Raw genomic sequence first — 23,074 nt, forward strand, 5'->3', positions numbered from 1 at the left:
TCGATGCCAAGCATGCCCTCAAACCAGCGTGCGAGGGGAAGAGAAAGTAGGACGAGATGATAGAAACATCAGCATGTTTAGGAGGTGTTACAGCCCAGTGAGGCAGACCGGTTCAGCCCAAAGATTCAAGTCACCTTACCTGCACTACCCAGTACTTTTAAGTACACCTGACTGGGTGAACAGAAGCCATGGACGAAGATGACAGAATGACATAAAAGCTCAGCAGCGAGGCGAAAAGGCCAATGAGTGAGTGTGCAAGCCAAACGCTAAGTATTCATCCCAGAAATGGTAAGAAAGTTGCATCATTCATAAAAATTTTTCTCCTGTCAGGGAATTGATGCATGAACGCATTCTTCTCACGTCTCATCACACACACACTTTGAAAACAGCAGCAGCATCATGACACTGTATCCAGCCTGAATGAATGAATGAAGAACACAAAAAGCAGTGTAGCTGCTTGTGGCAGACAGAGAGAAGCGGTGATGCAGAGAGATTGCTTTGTAAAACGTGCACCATCAGGGATTGGGTCAGAAATTAGAGGTTAAAAGTCAACATGAAGGCAGAGATAGCAGCAATCAGGGTGTGAGTCCTAATCATGACTTGTGTAAATGTTAAGTAGTGGATTTGATCTTTCTGATATCTTAAATTTTCATACAGCTGGGCCACATATTCCCTAAACTAGACGTGTGAATCAAACAAGGAGTTGCTGCATTTAAAGGCCTGAATGTGTCTTCAATCCCTGACAGCACAAAGCTGCAGACAGACAACAGCTTCGAACGCAATGGAAAGATGGAGGGATTCAGAAAGGCAGATGGAAGGATGAATAAAGAAAGAAAAATTGGTGTATCCAGCAGTTCAGTCCACCACTGTAGACATATAAATACACATTTGGATTTGTTGAGTGTGTAACTGAGCACTAGTTTTAAACTGTTTTGAGTTTGTCTCAGCCATCAGCTGTAATGACTCAATTCCATCTGTGAACTTCAAGCGAGGCTCATACCTTAAGAAAGTCGTTTTTTAAACTGACAGCCTCAGATTGTGATTGTTTGACAACATTACACAAAGGATCCTTTCAAACATAGACTTTAACCAGAGCCAACACTTAGATCGTTTTCTGCAAAGCAATGAAACATTCATTTTACCTTGCAGAACACAGGAGAGTTACTGCTCTACCTCTGCAGCTTTTATTTTTTCTTTGACTCTGGTGTTTTTGAATGCTTCATTTGAACTCATTACTATGAAGTTAGACTGCACTGCTGCTTAAGACGGACAGATAAAATGTCAGACATGGAGGGTGGTGCTGGTGGTGGATAAAGGCGACAGGCAGACAATCTGTTGCTTCTCTTTTCTTATTACCTAGCCCTGTAGTGTCAGTAAAGTTTTCTGCCAACAAAAAGAAGAGAGAAGGGGAGACAGAGGAGAAATTGGAGAGGTGTAAGCAGGACAACAAGAAGAAGAGCGGCTGACAGGTCAGATAACAGATATTCCCACACTTCATAGTATGTATATGTGTGATGTGTCCACGTTTTGAGATATCTGCTAAAAGTCCTGTTCACTAAGCGCCAAGGACCCTGACGTGGAAAGAGCTGTTCCTGTTGAAGTTTTGCTATTTTCATTTTGGTTGTGTGATCAAAAGAAACCAATTTACATTAAAGGTCCAATCAGTGAGATGTGTAGAGAGTAAAATGATAAAGGTATCTTACTATATGATCAGACATTAAGGAAACATGCTATGTTGAAGTGCTGGCTTCTCTGACAACAAAGCAGCAGCCAGTATGTCCTCCTTCTAACTTTAGATTCTGTTCCTGAATGCTCTGGATTTGTTTGGACCAGAGAAGGTAGGCGGTTTTAAGGCAACCCCCCACACGGCCGTTTTGGACGCCCCTCGGTTTGCCAGATATGAGAGCAGTTATCAGGTCAACAGGTGTTGCAGCGATGGAAGCGGGTCAAGAGAAGTGGTTCAGATAGAAGTGATTGTACCCGACCTAAAAAGCCTCTGCATGTTTCTAATAAGCTCCACGAGCAGAAACGTGCTCAAACTAGGATCAATATTGGAGATGCTTTTTGAAAAATGGAGAGAGGTTAGAACACAGAAAGGTTTACAGACCCATGCAGAGCTGGATAAACACTGAAGCTTCAGAGTCCACCACATGGTGACCTGAGTGAGCATCAACTCTAGAGAGGAGGAGGGGGGGAGACAGCTCTCTACAATGTTTAGAATTTAGACTGCAGTACCCATTTTTAACACTAGGTGTCAGAGTTACATATTGCTCCTTTACAAAAATGTGTAAAACTTTTGTATCCACTATCTAAAACTATCTGTGAGATGAAGGAGAAGTGAAAGGTGTAGGAGGACACAGCTGGCACTTCTCATATTCTTCTTCTAGTTCAACTCCAGGAATCTGTCTTTGCCCCGCTTCATATCAGAAATCATCTCTTCAAATAAAAGGACAAATCAAATTCTCAAGACGATTCAAAACATTTCTCTGGAAGACGAACCGGTTGAAACATTTTAAGCATCAGCGAGAGTAATAGTATTTTTGTGGGTTGTTTTGAAAAACACACACACCTTCATTGGCGAAGTGCGGCGACTCCTCTGCAAACACCTCCCCCGCTCCCACCTGTGTGAGCGCCGACAGGTAGAACCGGTAGCGGGTGGATCTGTCCGGCAGGCGCAGGGTGAACTCTGTCACGTTAGGAAAGAACGTCTCCAACTGAGGACGACCAGCTCGGGAGCCGTTAACTGCAAACACATTCACAAAAAGACAAGAGGGCAAATTTAATGACTAGACTATTATATGACTAATTATAACAGTAATTGATGAGCAGTTATTACACAAACTTTCACCAAAGTAGAGATAGCGCTTCAGCACGGTAAGGGCTAACTGGGGCTAGCTCACCAGCTGTCATTGGGTGAGAGGCGGGGTTACACCCTGGACTGTTCACCAGTCAATCACAGCGCTGACATATAGAGACAGACAACCAGCCACACTCACATTCACACCTACAGACAATTTAGAGTCACCAGTTAACATTTGTTAACTGGCATGTTTTTGGACTGGAGAGAACCCACACATGCACAGGAATCACCATACAGCCTTTCTTTCATCTATCAGTCATTCATCAAATCAGTATGTCTTGGAGTTAAGATGGAAATTTAAATTCACTTAAAATATTCCTGCGATTTTGGATTCATTACAAAAGGACAACCCCCCCCAAATTTATTTGTCCCCAGGGGGCAATTCAAAGGCACACAGAGCAGTAAATTAACAACAGTGCAAGTAAACGAAACATTTTAACCTAAATATAAAGTGTCAATTTAAATAGAACTTAAAGCTCAAACTTTACTTAAAATACAAAATATAAAAAGAGTAGATATAAGTGGACAGTGATCGGACTAACAGATGTAAACAGAACTATGTGCAGTAAACGAGGAATAAATATATATATACAGAGCTATGTGACAACAGCTGGAGCTGGCCTAGAGGTCTAAAGACTATAAAAGGACACGATGGAATACTGAACACAACATACTACTGAAACTTTGAATATATATTATACTTTGACCAATCAGAGCGGCTCACCTGTCCGGTACTTGAGCTGGTATCCAATCAGGATGCCGTTGGGCTCCAGAGGTTTGTCCCATTCCAGGTGAATGGTGTCAAAACTTCTGCGGTTTATCCTGAAGAACTTTGGAGCGTCCGGCACTATGAAAAACAGACACACACAGACAAACAGAAACACAGACAAAGAAAATTACACAAAGAACTTTAATATGAAGCTAAAAAGAGAAGTGGGATTTGAGAAGAACAGAGGAGGACAGAAATGCAGCTGCACTACCACATACAGCCACTAGAGGCTGACAAGCTCCACGTAGAGATCACCTCCAACAGTGCAAAGATATCTCTTGAAGTCTCAGCTCTCAGTCTTTCATATGCAGATTTAAAACATTTACCAAGCAAAGGATTTTTTGCACGTTTGTACAGCATCAGAGTGACAGTTAACATGTTGGGTGTTGAATCGTTTTTTTAGGGTTTCAGCCTTTATTACACTGAAAAGATGATTTCCACTTGATTATCGAAGGCTTCTAACCTCTAACTCAAATCTGGGGTACACTACTTCAGCAAGAAAAAGGTAGATTTGGGATTTTTTTTCACCATGAAAACGGTAAAAACTACTTCCTGAATATATGATTGTGCAGAGTCACACTTATGATGCATCTCGTTATAAAACTAACTCCATAATCTGCTATTCCTTTGCAATAAGCTTGCTAGCCTTAGCCTATGGAAGAATACACTTAAACATAAAGAGTGCAGAGACAGTTTGCATTGATGTAGGCTGCTGGGAATGTTTTCAAACCATTTCTGCATGAAGTCAGTGATGATACCAGAATTTAAGCAACTTCAAAATAAAAGCCTACCCTGAGCCTACATTTGGACTTTTTTGGCTCCAATCACAGAGATGAAAACATCATGGCAGCGCGTGTTCACCTGCATTCTGGATTACGATGCACATTTGGAAACCCATGTGTGTGGTATCAATACTTTAAGATGCAGTATTCCTTCATGAACTTTTCTGTTGCTTTCCTGCAACAACCTCAGGACTCACACGCTACCTCTGCCTCTGAACTCTCTAGCGACACACATTTCTCTCCTGGGTGTCACGCCTAAGTCACCGCAGCTGCGTCCTCACCTCCCTCCTTGGTGGTGAACGCCACCGTGTTGCTGCGCGGACTCTCGAAGCGACTGTTCGCCGCCACCATGAACATCTTGTACTGGGAGAAGGGCACCAGGTCGCTGAGGATGGCGGACGGCTCGGCGGCAGTGGTGTAGAAACCTTTGGTCTTCTTCTCCTGATTGACCGCCAGACCAGGAACCAGACTGGACTCACGCCAGTAATACAGCTATGGATTTAGAGGGGAGAGAAAAGAGTTAATGAAGGAGCAGAGCATGGAGAGAAACTCATCAGGGTCTATTTTTAGACCAGCTCTGCAGTCTGTCTTTATTAGAGAAACACAGCTAGGCTCACTCTGTACTCCTTGAACTCTCCCATGATGGAGTTCATGTCCACAGACTTCCAGTGGACGTTCCCCTTTGTGCTGTCCACCTTTGACACTCGCAGGTCAGTGGGAGCGTCGGTGGGCTCTAAACACAGGAGAAGGAGTGTAAAGATGACCTACAGCCTACATTTCTATATTCACTCATTCACTCATAAACCTGTTAAGTGTGCATGCGCTCACCGTCCTCTCCAGAGAATCCGATGACCACGTTGGACATGGGTCCAGGTCCATGGTCGTTCCAGCTCTGGATTTTGATCTCATAAGGCACGTAGGTTTCTGTGTTTTGGACGACATATTTGGACTCCACCGTGGTCACGTTACTCCACTCCTCCCCGGCGTCCTTCCGTCTCCACCACACGTTGTAGTAAAGGTTTGGACCGTTCCTCTCCAGGTCAAGCAGAGGCTTAAAAAAACACATAAATATTAGTATTTGACATGATTAAAGGCTTTATATGATTTTTCACACTTAAATATAATATAAATCAAGTATCTCCTCTGAAAATAACTCTGTGAGTCATGACTGTCTACAATGGGTGTAACACCCGAGTCCCACTGTCTGATGTTTTCAGAGTTTTCAGAGTCCTATCTTCACTTTGTTTACATCGCCGGGACGGCCGGCTGACTCCTCCCCTCATGTATAAAAGTTGTTTAATTGAGGGACTAGAGAAAAGAAGAATAACATACTGTACTCACTGCTTAACTGTGTTTCTAGATCACGCTCATTTCAGGTAAATTTACATGCAGTGTGAAGATACCAGCATAATAAAGATCGCTAGCATTAGCATGCTAACACAACAATGCAGCGCGAGTTGTTTTGGTTTCATGCTGGTGCTCAAGGACGACATCTGCTGGAACAAAAAATCGCATATAAAGCCTTTAAAAATTGACATGGTGCAGCTAAGAGAAACTTTTGTTTTGAGTTGTTTTTGGCTCCCCCCTGTGGATGATCGCTGCTCTGAACATGAAGCTGCGTCTTTTTAACTTAAATGAATCTTTAATATTTGTCTGCTCTCTTTGGATTTGGCCTCTCCTCTCTTTAGACACAGATCGGTTTGTTTGGTCATGTTTATTGTGGTGAGCAGGTAAAGGACACTTTATAAAAATGATGTTGTTCTGCACACGTCTTACCTCCCATGTTATCTCCATGTTGTCCTTCTTGGAGCCCCACCCCTGCAGACCTCTGGGGATGGCATCGGGGGCTTTAAAAAAAAAAAAAAAAAACACAAAACACTCTCGTTAAACGACATCACCTCCAACAATCTCCAACTTCAGTGCGACTTCTGCACTTTGGTCCAACATGTCTAAACGCTTCAGAAACATCAGAGCTACATCGTCGTGCTCCTCACCCGCTCCGCTGGTCTGGTATCGAGGCGAGGGGCGGCTGGGCTCGCTCAGGCCCACAGAGTTGATGGCGATGACTCTGAACTGATAGTTGACATACGGGGAGAGCTGCAGGATGACAGAGTTGAGGTCTCCGGGGTAAGAGGACAAGTTCTGCCACCGGCCCGGCTCCCAGCGGTCCTCCTCAAACTGGACCAGGAACTCTATGGGGGACACACAAACTGGCCTTTAAAAAAACGGAGCTTTGAATTACTAGAAAAGTGAAGCATTTAGCAGCTTTTACGCTCTTCATGTAAAGTCATTTCATCCCCTCTTCATGAGCCCAAAGAATTAATTTAACCAGCCTTTCTATAAATACACATTATCATTATTACTTAATGAGTTAAAGATCCACTAATCCCAGTCCTCTGATACATTAAAACAGCAGCGTTAAAACCAAAGGAAATGTAGCATCCGCACATTATGACCTCACCCATAAGCTCAAAAACTCTGACTCTCAACCCTTTCCGCTTTCCACAATCCCCCTGAAGAACGAAACTGACGGCTATGTTAGGAGACGATGAAATGGATTAAAGCTGAACCCGATCTGTGAAAGCTGTTTCACCTGACGTGTTTTTGGGAAACTGTTACATAAAGGGGATTGAATCGTTCACATGCAGAAGGATTTACGACAAAGCCTCTGCATGTTAGGACTTTACCCCGGCTTTTTGACTTCATGGCGCTGGCACTTTTTGAACCTGGATAGACTGATGACATGGTGTTCAACGGGAGGTTATGTTTAGCTGTTAGGATTTTAAATCGGTGCTAAATGAGGTGCTCTTCTTTAAGTAGCTCTCTACCTGACTAAATTATAAAAAGTAACGCTTCAGTGTGTGCATGCATCCATCACAGAAACCTTCATGCATTCACTAAGAGATGCAGACACTCTGAACACGCTGAAGTCTCTAAAGTCTAGCTAATGACTACTAATGTTGAACTTATAAATAAAACCTGTTCAGGAGAGAAGTGTGTGTGTATACTGACGTGTGACCGGACTCCTGTGGTCGTTTCCGGGGATCCAGGTGAGGCGAACGCTGCGTTCAGCTGGATCTGAGAGATCCAAATCTGTTGGAGGGTCTGGACGGTCTGCAGAGAAACAGGAAATAACCTCAACAAAACATTGTGTACAACTAGACGGAGAGAAAAAAAACATGCAGGAACATGCATACTGCGAAACATCTGACTCTACAGGGTCATTTATTCTCATTTTTTTTCATCACAATAAAACCATCAAATCTTCAAATTAAGGGAGCTGAGTTTCAAAATCATGAATTTGAGATGATTCAAGAAGTTGTTGATGAATGAAAGAGGATAAAACCAGGAGAAAAGAGAAAAGAGCTTCTCTTCTGAAAGGAGTGGGATTAATGGACCAAACTGGATTAACGATTTAGAAATGAGATTAAACAACCCAACAGGATGGATTTTGGTGCATGCATATTTAAAATCCATTGTGTATTAAAAACTGTATATCTGCTTTCAAACACCCATTGAGACAGAACAAATATGTTTGGCACAAATAAAAAACATTGTTAACAGAATAATGACGAGAATGTAAACACATAGCAGAGAACAAACAGTGAAGTTATAAGAAGATAAAAATGATCAGAAACCAAAAGAAAGGAAAAGAAAAGAAAAAGACTTCCACCCGAGCTGTGTGTTACCTGGAGGGAAGGCACTAGAGATTGAGGGGTTGAGGGAGGCTTCCTCTGTAGGGGCGGGGTCAAGGACCAGGAAGTGGGTATAAAGGTTAGAGTTTACAGGTTAGTCTAGCAACCAATCAACAATCAGCAAGGGAGCACAATGGTTAACATGTCTTTTAGTACACATTTGATTAATACGATTAATGCCAGTCAGAGTCACTAAACTCTGATTTGAGACCATCGTGGTGATTTCATCTTTTTCACATTTGAGACTTTTGCTTTGACGACGATCTTTCAGACGCTGATGTGAGCCAGATGTTCATTACATGTAAGGCTCTCTTTCTGTGTTTCTAAGCAGAGCGAGTGATTGACAGGAGACGCTTCTCATGACGGCTAAATGAACAGGTTTGAGGTATTTCCTCTGGATGTGTCAGATTGTCAACAGATATCTCATGCACAAGATTGGAATTGGATGCAAGACATTATGATATCAAAGTGAAGAAGAACTTTGAGTCTTTGGGCAAAAATGTCCTCGTCTTTTAAAGGACCAATCTGTAGGATATCTACGGAGTGAAATGATAAAGTGATCTTACTATCTGATCAGACATTAAGGAAACATGCTGTGTTGAAGTGCTGACTTCTCTGACAACAATGCAGCAGCCAGTATGTCCTCCTTCTAACTTTAGATTCTGCTCCTGAATGCTCTGGATTTGTTTGGACCAGAGAAGGTAGGCGGTTTTAAGACACCCCCACACGGCCGTTTTGGACGCCCCTCGGTTTGTCAGATATGAGAGCAGTTATCAGGTCAACAGGTGTTGCAGTGATGGAAGCGGAGCAAGAGAAGTGGTTCAGATAGAAGTGATTGTACCCGACCTAAAAAGCCTCTGCATGTTTCTAATAAGCTCCACGAGCAGAAACGTGCTCAAACTAGGATCAATATTGGAGATGCTTTTGAAAAATGGAGAGAGGTTAGAACACAGAAAGGTTTACAGACCCATGCAGAGCTGGATAAACACTGAAGCTTCAGAGTCCACCACATGGTGACCTGAGTGAGCATCGACTGTAGAGAGGAGGGGGGGAGACAGCTCTCTACAATTTTTTGAATTTGGACTGCAGTACAAATTCGTCATACACAGACCGTAAGGGCTGGAATCTTTTATTGCGCGATTACTTTGGCTTTTGACCTTGACTTCCATAATCTAAAAAAACTATCCAAGTGGACTTTTGTGTTTAAGGATTTATTTCTCTGTTGCTGAAACATTGTGCTCAAAAGAAAAGGAATGATTAGCTGGGACCATTTGCCTGTTTGTAGAAGACAGCTTCAGCAAAGATACGCAACTAATATGGAACTAGAGATATGCAACTCTTTGTCCAAGGGCCACCAAAAATGGACGATCCTCAAAGCTGCAGGACTTGTTCATGTGGTACACTGGCTTCATGCAAAAAGTCTCAGATGTCAAAGTGATGGTCACACAGGATGCTCAAACTGAGTGAACAGCACAGCTTCACTCAACACTTTCTACTCAGCACTATATGATCTAAACACGCTGCATGCAGAATCAGTGAGAGTACATTAAAGCTACGCTACTTCAGTGTTTTAGTAACAACAGTAACAAAAGCAACAGAGGAATATAAAAGAAGATATCCATGTGAAGGCACGAAGCTGAAAAAACAGTAGAGTCAAGAAACTGTCCAAGACGTGTATGTGTGTGTGTTACAAAAGAGGGATAATGGAGGCGTTAAAGCAACAACATGTAACTTTTCCACTTTTAAATTGTCGCTTCAAAGGTCGATTTAGTCGTATAATGACTTTCAACAGGGAGAATGGCGTCTCTTTGATGTCTACAGCGCAGCACGATTGTCTGTTTACTGCACTATGTAACTCTGGCAGTGGGTCAAGGTCATCTAAAGAGAAGTGTGTATGGCCTTACAAGACCACTTCACACAGCAGCCTACAAAGCAGCGAGTTAGCCCGTCTCTGTACGGTTTGATACAACGGCTGATGCTAAGAGGAAGCGGACGGAGACGGATGAAGCTAAGAAAGAAAAGAGAGAGAGCGAGCGAGGAAGAGGCCGAGCGTAAATCCCTGCAGATATTACTCAGAACAGATTAAGATGCAACGTTAGCATGTATCGTTATTGATGTCATCAATGTACAGTACAGTGTAGCCGTTTAGCCACAGCATTAGTCGTCATGGTAACAGTTGAATACACATACACATAACCCATGTGCCAAAGGTTTGCATACATTGTGCAATGTAGAAACATATTTGTTCAGAATCTGACAATATTACTTAACCTTGTCAGTCGACGTGGTTGTTAATAATGTCTACTTGTAAACAAATGCACGTTCAGGCGTCCAGCACTGTGTGTCTTATGAGAGTGCAGTTGCACTCAGAGACCTTCAGAGGGCGCCAAAGCGCACCGAACTAAATTGCTACATGTTGTTGCTTTAAGTGCTTTTTCTTAACTTTAGTGTTTCTGTTTTTTTTAAACGCTTTGATAGATCATTTAGAGTGAGGACACGTCAGGGTCCAGAAAAGGTCGTATTCTGTCTCTGTTGTGTACCTAACACAGTGAGGCGGGCTGAGGACGAGTCCTCGTCTATATCAGATTTAGCAGTGCAGGTGTACGTCCCCTCATCGCCCTCGTTCACATTTGGGATGGTCAGCGTATCCTCGTTTTTCTTCAACCTGGGAAACAAAGATTACAGCTAATGAGATGAATCAGTCATTGGATCCTAGCAGTGTTGTGGAATCATATTTACAATTTAAAAACTACCAAAGGAAAAAAACTGGCTGAGTAAAACAATGCTTTAAAAGGTAGACATTGGCAGTGTGTACGTGATAAACATATATTAGATAATATAATATGAGAGGTCACACGCCTGCAAAAAGTTTCAAATAGTTAAATAAATTGTTAAATTGGTTAAATCGTTAGCTTCTTTCTTTTTTTTTGCCTTTGGGGCTCAGACGTGGTCTCTGATTTTTTGGCTTCAGCAGAGACATTCAGAGATGTAGGTGAGCTGTAGGTGTAGGTGCTGTTACCTCCATCCCATGTGGAGAGGCTTGTCGTCCTTCAACCACGTCACGGTGACGGAGAGGCTGGGGTCGGACGTCACCTTGCAGTCGAAGCGAGCCGTGGTTCCCCTGATGACTGTCTGGTGCTCCGGCGCTCGAACGATACGAGTCGCTTCTACGTTGGAGTGAAAATGTATCGGGGAGGAATCAGTGAGAGGTGAAAGTGTGTGTGGTGAGTGGTGAACAGACTCATTTAAACAAACATCGACATCATCGTAATGAAGTTAGATATCAACGTAGTTTGTGTTTACAGTATGTTACTGTAAAGGCCATTGGACTGAAGGCACAACAGATGGGAATGTAATCCACAAGCTGCAGACTGTTTGGCACAAGGAAAGAAAATATTTCACACGTTTCATATTCCTGTGGGAGTCCATAACTCCCAGCGTTAAGCTACACGGTGACATCACATTGTGTTCCCTTATACTCACTCAGTGGCCATTTTCCTGAGACACAACATTCAGGGTAACAAGCTCAAATGGTGTGAAAGGTTTGTTCTGCTGGATTTCAGGTTTCAAGTCCTTTAGACGTAGAGAACGAGACCATTTACATCCGTTCAGTGCTTCTAAATAGTACTGTTATAGAGACCGGTCTGGAGACTTTTTGAAGGTCTCAGTCTCGTCTTGGAATTGAAAGCGTTTTCACTCGGTGTCAGACTGGGCGGACTTTAAAATGAGTCCGGTCCAGACCACCACTGACAGGCTATTTTTCCACATCTGTACTGTGATTAGAGGAAAACACCTCTTTCTAAAAGAAGTAATAACTTCAAGTTATTCATAATTTGGATTTGTATCCCCTGGTTACGGTCTAAGTGAGTGGCACGCCCACTCCACACAAGATTGATGTGTCTTGGTCTTGTCTTGGTCTCGGAGCACTGTTCTCGGATATGTCTCGATCAGTGTGGTCTTGAATACAACACTACAACACAACTGCAAAGGCAGGGATACCGTCCCACCCTGAGAGTGATGTCAGAGGAAAATGGCTGAATATGTTGTATAAGATGTATACCAAGTTCTGGTTAGGGTAGGGTGCTGATGAGGTGTAACGTCTGACCTTTGACTTCCAGGCGGACCTGGTTATCGGCCTTTCCCAGGATGTTGTTGGCCACACAGGTGTAGGTCCCCTCGTCCTCTGCTCGGGCCCGCCTGATCTCCAGGGTGCCGTTGATGTAAACCCGATACTGACCTCCATCCAGCCCGCTGCCCTGCCCGTTCTTAAACCTACACAGAGAGAAAAAAACACGAGGACACGGCTGAGAAACTTAAATGATGAACTCCATTTAGTGCCTTGCTAAGAGATGCAAAGAGAATGGTTTTCAGAGGTTGATGCCTGAATCAACATTTTTGGGATGTAAGCAAATAGAAAGGATCTCAGACACTCACCAGCGTAGGACAGGCAGAGGAGAACCAAAGAAAGGACAGTCCAGGAAGGTGCGGTTGTTCTCGATGACCCTGATCAGTTGGTTTTTAGGTCCCAGCATCCTCGGAGGCATGTCTTAAAGAAAAGAGTGTGTCTACGTTGATAAAGTGAACTTTAAGGGGTTTAAACTGAATCCAAGTGGTTTGGATGAAGTGAACTTTCCCAGTTTATTTGTCTTTGTCTTCTTTCTCTGTTTCCATGACAGAGATTCTGAATGATTGGAAGAAAGACCTGAGTCGATTCCAGCTAACTTTTATTAATATGCATAATCCAATAAAGGCCAATTGGGTTGAATTAATATTAATCCACCAGGATTCATCCTATCCTAGCTATCATAGGGCGAGAGGCGTGGTTACACCCTGGACTGTTCATTAGTCAGTAAAGAAAAAAAGTTATAAATAAGAATAGATGCATTTAAAGGGGGATTATTAGGATACAGACATTTCAGATTTGCACGTTGGCCTTCTTATCCAAGGTGAGATGGGAGACTCTAATCAATCCAGAGGGAGATCCAAGGATGGGTTTGGCCTAGCTTAGCACAAACGCTAACAAATAAGAGACTTCACCTTCATGCAAAGTCAAAATAAATTCTCTGACAACTTCAAACCTGTGCATGTTTTTTTGGCAGAGTAAGTTGGACCTTGAGTTGACCCCATGCAACTATAAGACTTCCTGCAAACATGAAGTTGCAGAAGCTAAAAATAGCAAAAGAGTGTTCATGTTGAAAAAGTGTTTATAGAAAAATGTGTGGGCTAAAGACCAGTGTGACAACACGTGTGGATTAAAAGTAATGTGTAAGTATTTCACGCCGCACAATCAATGAAATCCCGACAACCCAATGGGTATATAGACAACCTTCTCATTTTCATTTTGGCTACACCAACTGGTGAAGAGAGAAAACAACTTCCTGTGACTCACCGAGGACGCTGACCAAGGCGTTGGCCAGCAGATAGCCGTGCTGGTTGGACGCGTTGCACTGATAGACGGCGCCACTTCCCATCTGCACCGAGCGAAAAATGATGGTGTCACCCAGCACCTGTCTGCTGGGGTTAGGGAGAGCGCCTGGACAAGAGGAAGGAGAACACAGACAGATGGTAATGTCAACCTTTGTCTGTTTTGATGGAGAATCAAACTGGCGGCAGTAAATGCATCACATCCGTAAGGTTCCTGAGCGTAGCCTTCATTTACCTTAATCTGCACAATATGCTCAATTTGATCAGGACAGCAGGTTCATCATGCTAACTGATCTTCATACAGCCGGTTTGAAGACATCGAGATCAAGCTCTCTCAGCTGTGCAAACCTGGCAAGTCTCTTTTTTTCAGCCTGATGACTCCCAGTGCTTAAAGAGGAAGTGTGTGTTTGGGAGACTTGTTCATGAAGGTAACAATTCTCCAGAAATATCGTGACAATAAGATGTAATTTGTATTGTATTTTCTCGATTGACACCTTTGTTCACACTTTTAATGCCAGAGTCCTCAGTCTTTACAGCGTCTGTTTGACCGTATCAGATGATTAGATTGGATTTTCTAGAAGTTTTTGTCGATGTACAACCTGAAAACTGAGGGTTTTTTTCTGTGGCCCAGCTGAATCCACAAGCTTTCTGTGTATGAAGCTTGGCGTCCTGTCTCAGTATGTAAAAGGTCATGTGAAAAATGTTCAAAGATCAATCTGAGATCCACTGTGAGGAACTCCTTCATCCGACTGCCTTTTAACACGTGTCAGACTTCTGTCAGACAGCTCCAAGGCTCTGAGAAGGTCATTCATGTCCTAGTGACCTCCTGCATAGAGTCCTGAACGAGTCTGTGCAAGAACATCGCAGCAAGATCTTTAACCCTGTTCTGATAAATTTACCAGTACATGTAATTTCCTCCGTCCACAGGCTCGGCTAACGACTTAAAATAAGAAAGAAAAGATACAAAAGGTTTAAAGTGTGAGCTTGACTTACTGTCCAATGGCTGGCCATTGATTAGCCACTGGATGTTGGGTTTGGGGTTGCCGTTCGCCCGACACACCAAGCGCCCGTTCTCATCTGGTGCCAGCACCAGGTTCGTTGGTTTGTCCAGCCAATAAGGAGCCGCTTTGGACAAAGGGAGTCAGGTTACAATGAGGGACTCTAATAGGATCTTATTTTGTAGCAGAAGAATAGAAACACGCTTCACAAGTCCAAATCCATTTACAAATTAAATCACAGACTGTATGAGAAATGGACGTGGCCTATTGGTTTCTAAAGTGAGACTAATTTGTCTGAACCTGCATTCTGTTTAATGGCCAGCAGGGGGCGACTCCACTGGATGCAGGACTAAAGCAGATTGCATAAACGTCTCAGCTGCTCTTTTCAAGTTTTGTTACTAAAACACGATCATAGTCCGACTTAAGAAGACGACATCAAGGTGGTCACTTCCACTTCTCAACAGGTTACAGTCTGCAACCTTCTCACCTTTGACTTGGACAAAGATGGAGTGGCGCACGCTGCCTAATTGATTGTTGGCCATGCAGACGTACTCCCCCGCGTCCTCCTCCGACACGTTGATTATTTTCAGGGTCTTGTTGAACTTCTCAAACTTCACTTTCTGCGCCGGCAGGTCCCCACCCTTCTTGAACCACTTGATGGTGGGCGTCGGCCTGCAGAGAAAAAGAAGAGACATGACGGACCATGACTTTGAGACACTTGTTGTTTGTTAGTGATGTACAATGTTTAACATTTACGCAGAGCACGTTTCTATATTAATGACCTACAAAGAGTCCAGAGAGTTATTCTTTAGCTCCTCTGTCGCCTCCTCATCTCTCTGATTGTATTCACTTGGATCTACATTGAGTGTAACTTCTTCATTATAGTCGTGAATTTATATTTTTAGATGTTCGATCTGCGGATTCCCTCTGCACCTTTAAGAAAAAGCTAAAGACCCAGCTCTTTCATGAATACCTACTAACTTAATGATGATGGTCTCCATATTATTGATGATGATGATGGTTGTGACGATGGTTTTTGTTTGATAACGACGACTTATAAGATGGTTTTTATACTGATTAGAGCTCTCAAGAACTGCCCTCAATGTTGTGCTTTGCCTCTGGTCACTTCCTGTCAGCACCTGTGTGTCCAATCAGACTCAAAGCTGATCATTTGCTCTTACTGACATTGTTCCCTTTTTTTCTAGATCCTTGCTTGTGTTGTACTTACTCTCTGATGTACGTTGCTTTGGATAAAAGCGTCTGCTAAGTGAATTGTAGAATTGTAGATTAAATATGTAAATCTAGCTCTTATAAAAGATACCAGTGTGCATATAATAAAGTCAACATGTCTTAATGTGCAGGGTTCCTTTTAAAGAACGAAGAAACACAGCTGGAAACTCAAAGAAAAAGACAAACAGGTCAAATCAGATCCCACAAAACACCATCACCATGAAGAAAACTATCATGGCCCACCGCAACTACTTTAGCTTGAGGAAGAACTTTGTACCAAAAATGAATTTGAAAGGGATAAATCATTTTAAAAGTTTATTGGGGCGCTGGTAGCCTAGTGGTTAGTGTGCACGCCCAATGTACGGAGGCTAAAGTCTTCCAAGTGGACGGCCCGGGTTTGAATCCAACCTGTGACTCCTTTCCTGCATGTTATTCCTCACTCTCTCTCTCTCTCTCTCTCTCTCTCTCTCTCTCTCTCTTACTCTCCCCAATTTCTGACTCTAACCACTGTCCTATCTCTAAGATAAAGTCATAAACCTGTGTGTGTGTGTGTGTGTGTGTGTGTGTGTGCGTGTGTGTGTGTGTTTGCTCACAGTCCGGCGGCGATGCACTCCAGCAGCAGTTCTTCATCTCGTAGCACCATCTTTGAGCTCTCTGTTCCCGGAGGTGAGAGGAAGGTCGGCGTGGTCTCAGCTACTTTACGGCCTGTGGACGAGCAACAAGCAGGGCTTAAAACACACACACTAAAAACACACAAAAACACACAAAACAACGTTAAGACTCAAACTCAAACCCAGGAGCACTACACTTTCCCTCTGTACCATGACTCTCCTCAGAACTCTCTCTCTGTAGACGAAGCCTCATAAATCTAACCCTGATACTCTGATTATTTCCTCGTGGCTCTGTTCCAGCTCGGCCAGGCTTCGGCTCGCTCTGCAGTCTGTCGCGGCGGGGACAAAGCAGTCTGTAAACGGGTTTAACTCCCTCTGGCTTCTCTCAAAGAGGGACATTAAGAGATGCAGAAACAAACAACAGGGGCACTGAGCTTTCCCTAATGTTTGCCAAGAGAACAGAGATGGCAAAGATCGAGACTAAAAGTTGAAAAAGCAGCTGATAAACGTGCTCTGTTGTCCTGCTGTAATAAGATTATTGTAACATCAAACTGAAGTAAATCAGAGGTCAGAGAGTTGATGGGGGTTGGCCTTCAGTCCCCTGTGAAACCTTCCTGTACGGGCTTGGCTAAAGCAGTAAGCCAGAGTAGACTTCTGATTGTTGCCCTGCCAAAACGTGAACCTTTTGAGCGCTGGTTTTGTGTTTCTCTGAGCTGCTTTTGAGGTTGGAAGACTTTTCTATAATCTATATACACGGTCCTATATCTTATGGTAATGTTTTACAACAACTGATGGATACTTAGGCATCGATATATTTTTGTTGGCTGGAGCAAATTTTTTAAATCTCTGAGCAAGATCAATCAAACTGTGTGTTTAGCCGAGCAATCTGGGACGTGTGCATACTACCAAGTACTGACTTTGTTTGCACACTACAACAACGTAGGAGGCATTTTAATCAGGCATCCACCGGGTCTAACTCAACCTGTGTTATATACAGTGAAGAGCAGAGCACCAGTTATGCCTTACACACGTGGAAAATACTCAAACTACATCTGGACTTGTGCTAAAAGGGGATTTATTTTTATTGCAGAAAACACTTTATTTTGAAAAGATCTTGTTTTAAGTTTGTCCAAATTAATTTATTGATAGCTGACATGACAGTTAAACTGCTTCCTGTGTTTCTTTGTCAGTTGTCGTTTCAGCTGCTTTCATCTCTTTCTCTTCAACCTGATGGTCGGATCATTAAAAGACGTTGAACCTGGTGACAATGAGAGAATCTGCAAGAGCAACATTCAGTGTAAGAAAGGACTAAACTTTGCTGTTGGTCTTTATCAAATTGAGTTTTCATTTCACCAACTGGACTTAGGTGTATTCTGTTTACACTGCACACTTGGGGGTCATTTTAAAGGTGACATATCCTCCTCTTCTTCTTCAGTGTAAATAAGTCTCAGAGCTCCTCAAAACGTGTGTGTGAAGTTTCTTGTTCTAAATCCACTCTGATCCTGTTTTTGATCATGTCTATAAACCCCTCTATGTCAGCCCCGCTCAGAACAGGCTGTTTCTGTGTCTGTACCTTTAAATATGTAAATGAGCTGTGTTTGACCACGCCCCCTCTCTGGAAGGGCTTTGGGTGTACTCGGTCTTTCTTGCTCCATGTCCTATTGTTTACGGTGAGAAGGCAGACTCAGAGGGCAGAACAAACACCTAGCTGTGGGAGTGTCACCCACCTGGGGGAGGGGCTACTGCCCTTTGTGATGTCATGAAGGGAAAATCTCCTAACGGCCTGTTTGAGCACACATTTTCTTTGATGAAGAGGATGGACTTTTCTCATCAATTGGGGGGTTTAAAGACAGACAATAGGGACACATATTAGTGTTTGAAAAAACTGGGAAAGTGTATTTTGCAGAATAGGTGACCCTTAAACTTTAAAGATCTCATATTATCATCATGTTCACCTTTACTGCTGTGAGTCTGTGAAACCTTTAGAGTATCTTTGCATGATTTGCAGCAAAAGAAAACTCCTTATTTACCTGATACCACTGACTGAACATATCATCCAACAATGCAGAGAATCACACCGTGTGAGCAGACAGCTGCAGCCTGCTCAGAATTTGAAGCATCACATTAGCATTTCACTCCTTTGGGATGCAGATCCAAACAGGATTAAAGCATCTGTTAGCGGTTAGCTTGTCCAGTGGCCTTTTAAAGAGGCAGGGAGTGCATGTGTGGGCACTGTGATAGTTAGTGACACTGAGAGGACAAGAAGAACAACAAGACGAGAAAAAACAAAGAAGAAGAAGAAAACATTAAAGGTTTAGCTAACAACTGCTGGTTTTTTAAGAAGTGTGAGCAGCTACAGCTATGCAGCGGGCGCCATGGCAACCAAACAAACAACCTGCTGAGGATGCTGACAGGACACACTGCAGCTTCCGACGCTAACCTACCCCAAAAGAAGTTGCACTTTTTGGCTAATTGTGACACTCAAGTGCTCATGTGTTTGAGAGCAGGAGTGGTATTTCCATACAAACATGATTATTTATGACCTCAGTATGAATCCAGACTGAATATTCATCACGTGTCCTAATCCTCCCACTCGGCCTGAGAAGCCCCGTTCTGCTTTGTCACAAGGATCACAGGGAGGATCTTCTTCCTTGGGGAAATATCGAAATCTACCCCCTTGGTTTCACTGCCTCCGTGCCCCCCCCCCCCCCCCTTCAGTAAATGGCCCATATGTTGCCACATTGGCTGATCTCTTCCCTCCAGCTATGGGCTCTGTTAATAGGTGTACCGCATAATGAATACGCACACTCACATCTCTCTGCAATGAACTTGAGCTGAGGGTAATCTGTGTTAATAACTGTATGTTTATTCATCACGTGTGATCGTTTAACACTGATTGAAATGTGGAATAAAGTCATTGTGGACTTGATGAGAGGAATGTGGCGGCCGTGTGAGCGTGTGTTAAGGTCATGGAGACGGCGCTTTGTCTGTTATTCAAGTAACATCTGGTTCGCTTGTACAATGGAAATGATGTCTTTTGGTTTGAAAGCTGACTGAGATTGCTCTGATTGATTATGAAGAAATCGACCAATTTTGCAGATTTGTTTGAACTCTGATGTGTGGAGCTTCAGTGGAGAGTTTTAAATCTTAAACAAAATCAGTCAACGAGGACTTGCTTAAGGAATGGCACACCAAATACCAGCAGCCTCGTAGCCTGACCGCGTATGTGTAGATCATGTTTCAGACAAAACATCCTGTTGTCTTGAAAATGTCAGATTTCGCCCCCCTTGTGGATCATTTCTGTTGTTTCTGCAGCATGCTGTGTATCGTCTCATCTGACACCCACTCCACAGAAGACACGGCAGGCATTACAAATAACGATATAGAAATGATCAATCTCTTGTTTGCTTTGGTCGGTCATAACTGACTTTAGCGTTTACATCAGTCTGTTTCATGAACAGTTAAAAAATTCTCACAGGAGCTTTGAAAAAGTCAAGACTCAATTATTTTGGAAGGCAGTATGTGGAGAAACACGGCACGGTGATAGGACAACAACTGCCTCCCGGCCCTCTTCTATTCCTGCTAGGAAGTCTAATGAACCCGTTGAAGGAACATATCAGGACATAATACAATTTCTTCTAATGTTGGCTATGAAGGCAAAATATTATGACAAAATGGGTTGGGGATGAACCCCCATACTGTTCACTCGTGGAAATCTCTGATATCTAAAGTTGTGACTTTAAGAAAAGTTAAGATACTGTATCGGAGGAAAGGCTCATCTCTTTAAAAGAAAATGGGAGGAGCCCTTGAATCTGTTGTAATGATCACTGAATGGGCTTTAAGGACTGTCTTGCTAATGTACAACATCACTGTCAATCATAAACTGTACTGTTAGATGCTAAATGTGACTCCTGGACCAACTATGCAAATACTTAGTGAGCTTGCACTGAGCTGTTATTGTCTTGTTTTTGAAAATCAATAAAAAGAATGTTAAAAAAAACCTGATATCTGCTAAAGGAGTTCAAGTGGCACCTGAGTTGTTTCAAAGTCAGTAATGGAACAGAAAATAACACGTTGTAAAGCCTAAAGAAACAACACTTTCATGACTTAGATCTCCTGGAAAGAGTCTAAATATCCAACAACCCTTATCACATTTCAACAAGGAAGCAGATTTCTGAAGCTGCAGAGGTTAGGAGGTTAAATGTGTGTCGGAGGTCAGTGCGTGACTCGAGCGTCACATGAGCTAGCAGGTTAGTGTGCTAGCCATGCTACAGTGCGACACGACAGGAAGTGGAGCTGTCCAGACGGAGAGAGTGACTCACCACCGTACGGGTCAGTGGCATTGTAAGACGTGTCATTATACGACTCACCTGAAAACACAATCACACACATTGGATCGTCAGACCACAACATGGACTGAATCAAAAGAAGGACGACATAAACTGCCCCACCAAAAAGTGAAGCCAAAATATTTGGCGATCCTGCTTCGGACTGAATAGAGTATAGGTCATAAGCTCCGCCTCCTCCATGATAACAGATAGGACACTTCAAATAAACTTTTCTGATCATAGTAAGTTATTTTCATGTCTCAGTGTTAATGCCTCTGAAAAGTTGAGTTTTTAATTTGTTATTTGATGCTCTAAAAAAGGTCTTTAACGACATGACTGACAGCTCTGTTGACAAATGAGGCTCTTGCCTGGAGCTGTGTGCACAGGATTAGCAGAGTAGAGGTGGAACACTAACACAAGAGGCCCTGAACTTTTAACTGTGAGCGTGTGCTTCAAACCGACACAAGAATCTGTTCTGCTGTGATTTAAGGGATCTTTATCACAGCGATGTAAATGTGTGTTTTGCTTTGGGGGGAGAGGGGCAGGACGTCAGTACCGCGGCTCCACCAGCCGGTCTCTACCATGCAGACTCTGGCTCCAAATGTGCAACATGTCTGTGCCCATCGGGGGTGTATCTTGGCTTCACTTTTGTGCAACAGGAGGGGAGGGGGACATGTCATCCATCTTTTATATACAGTCAACACACTCACAGAGCTGAAAGAAAAGATTTAGAATTATTCAGAAGAACAACATTTCATCCTTCGCTCTTGTTTTTGCAGCAACCTGAGGAGAGACATCATGAAGGCGTCATGATTTCATCTCATGACATGTGCTCGCGTCGCCTCTAGATGGGGATATGTCATATTTCATGTCGGTTGCATTGGTGTGTGATCTCAGCACACGCATACACACACACCGAGAACAGGATGAGTGTTTTGTCTACTCACTGCTCTGGACTTTGAGTATGAAGGGGTTCTTCTGCTGGATGGTGTGTGTGAAGGGGAAGCGGGCGTTGCAGCTGTAGTCAGTGTGCGAATCTTTGGCCAAAACGTTGGAGAAGTAGAGGTCCCCGTTCAGACCCATGGACACCCTCTTATCCTGAGGGATGGGGATCATAGCTGGCGGTCACAGAGGGAGAACAGACAGGGAGTCAAACCACATGAACACATTGGAAGTACGGCCATAAGCAAGGGTGGGTCATATCGATGTAACTGGTAAATGGACTTGAGCTTGTATATTTCTGTGTTTGCACTTATTGTGATATTTGTCTGTCAAGGTCTGCCATGCTGCAATGACAATCTAACATCTAGTACAAAGATTTTCAAAAGTATGCAAATGTTTAAGCAAAGACCCATTGAAGGCGGAACATCTAGCATGTAGATATCTGCATGCATGCAGCTCTGCTCCGCGTCACTTCAAGTTAGCTCTGGCAGCCCTGCACGTGTCATCCTGCAGTCCCTACAGGCAGATGTTGAGTTGCAGGGCGACCCACACAGACGCCCCAGACGGACCGTCTTCTTCACTCCTTCTCTGCATAAAACTGACGCGAGCCGTATGGCCGTCAAGACAGCGCCCCCAGGACCAATCAGGAGCCCGGCCAGCGGTCCTAATCACGCGTCATCCGGATGCAGTGTCTGGGCTGTGTGCCACACTGATATGATGTACAGGGGATGATTTCACAGTGTCTGTTAGTGTGTGTGTGTGTGTGTGTGTGTGTGTCATAGATGCTTTTCACTCTGTGACTAGACTTCACATCGGCTGAAAGGCTTACAGCTTCACTCTCTGTGGATCTAACTGGGAAGAAAATCTTTGTTTTCATAGAGATGGTTTTCTAAAATAAGTAATTTTTCCACATTTTCCCGCCTCTCCACTCCTGTCCCATGAAGGAGTTATCAATAAGAACGCACCATAAAAGCACCATCGAGCACAAGCGGCAGAAAGAATTGGTCTTTGCTCGATCTGCAATCCCCCCCTGTGGCGCCTGGGATCAAAATCAAGAAGGGGGCGGGACTTCTGACTGTTACTTTGTCAACAACAATGGCGGAGGAAAAACTTCCAGCCCAGACATTCTTTGAAGGAACCTGAATGTGAGGCTGTGGGCGGCGTTACTTTTTGTGGTGAAGACAAAGAACTAGCTGACCAAAACAGACGACACAGACTCTAGTTATTATAAGTGTGCATGTGTGTTTGTGTGTGTAACTGGTGCTCACCGCTGTTCATCCAGAAGGTTAAGGGAGGAGGCAGGCCCGGTGGGGGGTTGCAGGCGAGGATCAGCGGGGAGCCTTCGGGTACCACCACTGGTTCCAGCACTTCTTTAGGCCACAGAGGAGCCTCTGAAAGACGCAGACGAGGGAGGTGGAAGGGTTTACAAAGACGG

General features: G+C 43.5%; 1 protein-coding gene across 14 annotated transcripts in view; it reads right to left on the reverse strand.

Moving 5' to 3' along the window:
• nfasca (neurofascin homolog (chicken) a) overlaps nt 1-23,074 on the reverse strand; it is a 93,679-nt gene that overhangs the window by 23,182 nt on the left and 47,423 nt on the right. For 4 of the 14 annotated variants that reach the window (XR_010666456.1, XM_065955413.1, XM_065955412.1 and 1 more), the window contains 21 exons: nt 22,908-23,030; nt 21,645-21,815; nt 20,692-20,739; nt 16,352-16,463; nt 15,016-15,200; nt 14,524-14,655; nt 13,496-13,639; nt 12,541-12,652; nt 12,212-12,378; nt 11,126-11,273; nt 10,647-10,771; nt 8,101-8,145; nt 7,424-7,525; nt 6,406-6,603; nt 6,188-6,258; nt 5,240-5,462; nt 5,029-5,144; nt 4,693-4,903; nt 3,585-3,707; nt 2,570-2,743; nt 1,357-1,383 (listed from right to left, as the gene is read on the reverse strand). Coding sequence is in view for 13 of the 14 variants with exons in the window: in XM_065955413.1 (XP_065811485.1) it covers nt 1,357-1,383; nt 2,570-2,743; nt 3,585-3,707; nt 4,693-4,903; nt 5,029-5,144; nt 5,240-5,462; nt 6,188-6,258; nt 6,406-6,603; nt 7,424-7,525; nt 8,101-8,145; nt 10,647-10,771; nt 11,126-11,273; nt 12,212-12,378; nt 12,541-12,652; nt 13,496-13,639; nt 14,524-14,655; nt 15,016-15,200; nt 16,352-16,463; nt 20,692-20,739; nt 21,645-21,815; nt 22,908-23,030 (2,757 nt within the window). In the remaining variant the exon portion in view is untranslated. The remainder of the gene's footprint in view (nt 1-1,356; nt 1,384-2,569; nt 2,744-3,584; nt 3,708-4,692; nt 4,904-5,028; nt 5,145-5,239; nt 5,463-6,187; nt 6,259-6,405; nt 6,604-7,423; nt 7,526-8,100; nt 8,146-10,646; nt 10,772-11,125; nt 11,274-12,211; nt 12,379-12,540; nt 12,653-13,495; nt 13,640-14,523; nt 14,656-15,015; nt 15,201-16,351; nt 16,464-20,691; nt 20,740-21,644; nt 21,816-22,907; nt 23,031-23,074) is intronic. The other 10 variants (XM_065955417.1, XM_065955414.1, XM_065955415.1 and 7 more) reach the window with 6 other exon arrangements.

The sequence above is a fragment of the Labrus bergylta genome, chromosome 5 (assembly GCF_963930695.1).
Source record: "Labrus bergylta chromosome 5, fLabBer1.1, whole genome shotgun sequence".
Taxonomy (NCBI): domain Eukaryota; kingdom Metazoa; phylum Chordata; class Actinopteri; order Labriformes; family Labridae; genus Labrus; species Labrus bergylta.